General features: G+C 37.5%; 1 protein-coding gene across 5 annotated transcripts; it reads left to right on the top strand.

The window, feature by feature from the left end:
• The first annotated feature begins 2,662 nt into the window (after positions 1–2,662).
• Positions 2,663–6,509, top strand: LOC117904334 (CST complex subunit STN1). 5 transcript variants are annotated; one of them, XM_034816890.1, is made up of 2 exons: positions 2,663–3,194; positions 3,445–3,962. In XM_034816890.1, exons 1-2 carry the CDS (start codon positions 2,822–2,824, stop codon positions 3,582–3,584), a joined length of 513 nt encoding a protein of 170 aa, XP_034672781.1. In that variant the 5' UTR covers positions 2,663–2,821; the 3' UTR covers positions 3,585–3,962. The 5 variants fall into 5 exon arrangements, with proteins under 5 accessions (XP_034672781.1, XP_034672783.1, XP_034672786.1 ...); XM_034816892.1 differs by lacking the exon at positions 3,445–3,962 and adding an exon at positions 5,584–6,509 and having other exon boundaries at positions 2,667–3,194; XM_034816895.1 differs by lacking the exon at positions 3,445–3,962 and adding an exon at positions 5,606–6,509 and having other exon boundaries at positions 2,668–3,194.

Below are 6,509 nucleotides of genomic sequence, written 5' to 3'. Positions count from 1 at the left end.
CATGGGATATCTTTCGGTCTTTTTAGCCCCAACGTTACACCAATACTATAACAAAACAAATGAGCTTCATCTGTTTTCACATCTTTTTGACTGTTAGCAAGGCATCTGTGAATCATATGGGTACTTGTATCTAGTCAATGGCTGCTGGTAGAATATGGGCCATAGTTCAGGAAGATTTGTACTGTTGATTGGGTAGAGGAATCTTAAGACTGGTAGAACCAGTACAGGCATATGGGTACTTGTATCTAGTCAACGGCTGCTGGTAGAATATGGGCCATAGTTCAGGAAGATTTGTATCGTTGATTGGGTAGAGGAATCTTAAGACTGGTAGAACCAGTACAGGCTTAGTCCAAAGTAGTCGAGTGCTTTAACTAAGGTATATGAAATTTTTTTATGCCTTTTGTGTCATGGTGTGATACCAGGAGTCACCTCTCTTCATGTGATTTTGGTGATCAATAATTGATAGAGCTATTTGGAGCTATTTGGAGTTTTCTCCTCCCTCAGCATTTCCCTCAACCTCTACCCTTCTCAAGAATGAGTGGAACTTGAATATAGGCATTTGAACCTAGTGCTTGCCTGGAGATATGACTCCCATTAGGATAGAATTGATGAAGTTGGTTGCCACTGTTGCATAAAACCCTGTAGTACCTCCACTTTAGCCCAACACCCACACACACCATCCTCTGATAAGTCTCAAGTTAAAGCCCATTCTGTGTATTCATCTCATACTAGGCTTCCCTTTCACAGATAAAGAAATATTGTCTTCTTCTCCGACATACATACCTTAAGTTGTTACAATTTCCATCTCCTTCTCCAGTTTGCTCGTTTGTCCTACCTGCCACGTGACCGCATGTGAAGGAATGTACCCATTAAAACAACCGGCCGTGGTCCCTTAGGAAACCATGATATGAGTAAAGAGGCTATAGACCCAATAAATGCAAACGCATCTTTCGCTGTCCCTCGTCCCATTTGTTCATAAATTATAACAGGGTTGACAGTTTAACAGCAATAATAGCCCATGGCCCTTGGCTCAGATGGGAAAGGAGAGAGGGCGAGAGGGAGAGAGAGAGAGAGAGAGAGAGATTTTGTGGAGGAGCAACATTTAATATTACAGGGCCATAGCAGGTGGTTGTGGTTTCACCATGAGAATGTCAATAGAAGAATGTATTCTTTGGATGGCCACCAGCATTTAGTTTAGGTGGTGTGGTTCCCTCTTGAGAATGTCACTTGCCTTCACTGCTACCTTGGGTATGGGCCATGGTTTTTAATTTGGCTTATTAGCATGTGAATTTTATAGTTTCTGGCCCTTCTGATTTGGACTTCCCAACATTTCTTGAATTTTGAATTTTGAATTTATTTTATTTTATTGGTTTCAATTTTACTAAAATGAAAAAGGTGGTCTTAGAGATAGATGGACAGGTGGGAATATTTATCCATTGAACCACAATCCTTTGTATGCCTAGGAATCCAATGAGAAAGGTTGGGAAAGCTTGAAGCCAATTCTTATGGCTAATGGTAAAAATATCCAAACAGGTTTTCTCCACCTTTTTAATTGAATTTTGACTTTATCAAAGTCAATTTAATTAGCAAACCTAGGTAGAGGGGAGATATGAATTAGAGGATAATTACTTTTAAATTTTTTGTTAAATTAGAAGATTATAATCAATAAAGACATAAAATAAAGTGCAATAAACTAAAGAGATAAAAAAAAAGGTGTGTAAATAATGATATTAATGTAGTTCAATACAATATTGCCTACGTCCATGGCTTCATGTTTCAACCCATGCTTTGAGGTACCATATTATACCAAGGATTCTTCAAAGCAAGGAATCTTTCGATGTACGCTTAGTCTAGAAATAAGAAATATTGCAAATTGCAAATTGATTACAATGGGAAATGTAGCTAGTCTTAAGTTGCAATCATCGAGTTTTGCAAGTTTTAAAATAATTACATTGAAAATATATTAAAGACTCGAGATTTAGATAACACGATGATTTACAATCGTAGTCTATTTATAAATGAAGTTTGGAGTTTTACATAAGAGTTTCAAGTTAAAATTAGTTGTTAAGTACAAGTTATAACTCGACTAGTCAATTGAGTGATCAATTGCTTATTGATTGATATGCTTTTTGCATGTGATTATTGGAGCCATACTTTTTGTAAGTTATAATTGAATCGGTTGACACCTCGAATAATTGAGATTCCTCTTTATCGATTCTAAGACTAGTAGCTACCACCGACCTGATCTTTTTTCTTATCACTTAATTGATTGACAATTGCCCTTGTAACTTTTAAAATTTGCAAGTTTTTAAGTTATAAGATTTTAATGATCGATTTGATTGAATTTTCATATCATTTCTGAAAAGAACCTTAATATAATATTATAAGAGAATTTATGTATAATCTTGAAAAAAACATTTTCTCAATTTCTCCTTCAAAATGGTTTTTATCTTTAATATTTAATATTTAATTATTTTCTTATTTATATATATATATTTTTTAAAAAAAGAAAAACTAAAAATAAGTAAAATATATTCTTAAAAAAATACTATGCCTGTTTTGGGAATAATTGGCAGCGAAAAGCATTTTTATGTGCTTTTTTTTCTCCTAAAAGGAAAATGTTAACTAATAACGGCTCCCAAACATAGCCGCACGTCTTTTGAAATTGCCACATCAGCCTAAGATGTCATGACGTGGCGAATCTTAGTGGACTATTATCATCAAAGTTTTGCCGCCAAAACCTTGCACTGTCCAGTTTGGCACCTTAACCAACATGAGCCCTAACCTCACATATTTTGAAATTAGAAACTGTCGGTAAACCATGAGCAACCAACTGTACAATACTCACGTGAAGCTGCTCGCATTCGATCTTCTCTCCCTCACCCAAACTCCTTCGCCTTCATCCTCGGATCCAATCTCCTTCTCTCGCAGAGGCACGCCCCTCTCACGCGCCGAAACCCTAGGTACAGTCACCAGCCGCGAGCTCAAACCCCACAAATTCCTCAAATTCACCGTCGACGACGGCACTGGCTGTGTCCCCTGTGTTCTCTGGCTCAACCACCTCTCTTCCCCCTACTTTTCTCGTCGGAATCCGGCGGATGTTAGATTAATTGCCGATTTGGCGGAGTACCAAGCGTCGGAGGTCAAGCTTGGAGTTCTTGTCAGAGTGCGCGGCCGGATCACGGCGTACAGAGGTACAGTGCAAATTACAGTTTCGAATGTGATTGTCGAGAGGGATCCGAATATGGAGATTTTGCATTGGTTGGATTGTATTAAGTTAGCGAGAAAATGTTATGATGTTATGCCTCATGGAAAATAGCAATGGTTTTCGAGTTTCATTTGGTGAAAATTTAGTAGGGTTTGGTTCTGCTTCTTTGAAGTTTGAATTTGGTTTAATTTTACATGAATCATACTTGTTGAGGTTTGGGTTGTTTTTTGCTTTAGAATTTTTGAAGCAGATTCAGGATTTGATTTGGAATTCGAGAATGAAGAGTGAAGAACGATGTAACTACAAGTTTATCATGCAGCTGCAATGGCAAAGTATGTTGAAAGTTCTAGGAAATTTTCAAAAATGCCAATCATGAATTAAACTTCTGAGCGAAATGAAAATAAAAATGTAAAAGACGAACATGCCTTTCTTGCCTTTCTTTGGAGTTTGCACAATTTTGAGTTTCACCGAGGTTGGAGAATTATTTTTGTAATATGTTCTACTGAAGAAAAAGTTGTAGAATTTAAAACATTAGCCAAAAAAAAAAAAAAAAAACACAGGTTTAAGCATACAATAAAAGGGAGCTCTTTTGCTAATCTGAACTTAACATGATGATGTTGAATATGAATCTTTTTTTTTTTAAAAAAAAAAAATGGATCTAGCATAGAATGCCTTGTGATGGAAGAATGCTCAAAAGCAAACTCAGTTTAACCCGACAAGTCTGGTAAGAACCACACCTAGAAGCTTGACTTGGACAATAAGGTATGGAGATGGAGTGAGGATAAGGTAGGTTCAGGATTGGTTCTGTGTCCCACCCCAACCCCCACTGCCCCCTCCCTCCCCAAACAATAGTACCTATAAATGAAGAACAAGCATTCTAAAATCACTTAGGGTTTAGCAACACAAACCCATTCTCAATATTGAACTTTATTTAGGACCATATCTTTCTGTAAACCATATGCCTCTGCGTCTTTTCTTATAGGCCCTACCCATTTTCTTTTTGGCCTTCCCGTGTTCTTACAGTGTCCTACGATAATCAAATCACCCCTTACTAATGGTCTTCCTTGTACATGATCAAACCATTGTATATCACTTTATTGTCTTGCCCTTAATTTGCTAGCTATTAATTTTTTGTATTTTCTCCTCTATTATTCTCAAAATTTTAGAGTTCTAGACTTGCTTGGCTGAGTAATGATGTAGGCTAGTACCTTTAACTACATAAACTAAGTCATGGTTATTAATGGTGGAGTCAGAAAATAAGTTGTGTGTAGAGGTGGGGGTGGGGCGCAAAAAAAAAAGAGAAGGGATCAATTACCTAGCTTACTGTTGACCATGGCTTCCAAGCAAAACTTTGGGAGAGGGATCAAACCGGGGCATTATGTGGCTCTGCCACTGATGGTTATTTCTGGGGATTTTTCTGCACAACCTTGGTTTCCTCACTCTTGGAATGGTTCAGCCAAGCAGTATGTGGTAGAGTAAGTAAAAGAAAAGAAATAACAAATAAAAAGAAAAGTAAATGGCCATGAATTTCCTTTTGCGCGTCAATAGTGTTGGGTGATGCCTTTGTGGGTGTAATTTTCATCTTAGTGGTGGTATCCATGCCATTTTAGAGCTAATTGGTAGGATTTTAAGATTTGCAAAAGCCAAAAGACAAGTTGTATAGATTGAGAGATGATGTTGACGGCAATGGAATTACTCATGAGTGGGATCAGCAACAGTAGAACTGGATCGTCCTTTTGTGCCATTGCATAGAAGCATGCATTTATAGCTGAACATTTAATAGATGCCCTCTAGCTAAGTACTTTTTATGGCAACCACCATCTTGATTCTCAAATCATTCTTTGTGGTGAATGTTGTGAGCTTGAGCTAGCCATTATAGATGTATAATTTATGTGGATGGATTGCTTCTTTTGGCTCTTGATATCAATATTTATCAACATATTGAGCTTTCCTAGTGGTGGTAAATAAGTTGAACCATTAGAATTATTTACGAGAAACGCATCTTACTAGTAGCTCACACAGAAACATATTGACATGGCAACAGTGATATTAGCAGATGGGTTATTCTCATGTGTTTCCATGTCCTTTATATTACTTCCATGAGTTACCTGAAATTACTTTTAACCCGATAATTAGTAATAAGTTTTGACCACTTCAGTGTCATTAGCATGCCTCATTTGAACTGCAGTGGTTTAAAGAAATGCTTGTGTTGGTTTGCTTCTGTAACTCTAATAACAATGGAGACGAGCTATTCTGGTCTGTTACCTTCTTTGTAATCATTTTATTTTGTGGGATAAAATCTGTTTTTGTTGAGGAGGCTAATATCATTTTTTTTGTTTCTTCACGGTTTCGTTCAAATTACCTTCATAACTCAGGCTGCATTTTGGTAGAGGACAGGTAGATGATGGAAACAGGTCCAGATTCTCTCTCCACTGATCCCACCCATGTTTTGGGGATAAGAATCATGGATAATATGTTGGAAGCAAATTATTGCTTGCCCAAGATCCCAAATCTTTCAAAGATACTTCCTGGATTTTAAATGAAGCTCTAGACACAGCATAAAAAGGCAACTGAGAAAAAAAGGTGGGGGTTTGGAGGAAGAAGAAGAATGGCACATAACGTGCAAAAAGATCCCACATTCAATACGATTTTGGGTAGGTGAAAGCAATCGAACAGGAAGGCAACTAGTTTAAATTTATGTCAACAGGAAGACCCTTTCTTGAATTCATCCACATGAGCCGTATGCATCTCTCTGCGTAAATAAAATAGATCTGTGTGGGGAATACAAAGGATGTATCATCTTTTAAATGACCAACAGGGCCAGATTGAATAAGATGGTAGTTATTGCTGGAAGGATAAAGGGAGTGGAATGGATGCACACCTCCCTCATGATTTGATGGGCAACATGGAGGGTGATGAAGGCTATGAAAATGAAAGGCAAAAAAGAGACACTGACAACACCTCTGCCCAGGTCAATGAAATGAAGTGAATGAACTCAAAGTGTTTTTGGTTAAAACTCCCTCGTATTTTTCCCCTACCCAAAGTGAAAAGCTTCACATCATACTTGAACCAAGTCAAAATTTTCTGTTGTCCTTTGCTTTTGGGTGTTGCTGTCCTAGCGAGTCCTCATCCTTATAATATTCTTGTAACTTCAACTGGAAACAGCCCCACCATGGCCCCTTGCTTGGAGAAAATTACTCTTTGTATTCTCCATTTGGACTTACATGATTTCAGGGTGTCTTTAATCAGACTTTAATAATGATTAATGAAACCCCTTCTTCGGATCAAGGGTTGTTCTGCT

The sequence above is a fragment of the Vitis riparia genome, chromosome 17 (genome assembly GCF_004353265.1).
Source record: "Vitis riparia cultivar Riparia Gloire de Montpellier isolate 1030 chromosome 17, EGFV_Vit.rip_1.0, whole genome shotgun sequence".
In the NCBI taxonomy this organism is placed as follows: domain Eukaryota; kingdom Viridiplantae; phylum Streptophyta; class Magnoliopsida; order Vitales; family Vitaceae; genus Vitis; species Vitis riparia.
The sequence above is the reverse complement of the archived record's forward strand: the minus strand, read 5'-3'. Positions and strand labels throughout refer to the sequence as shown.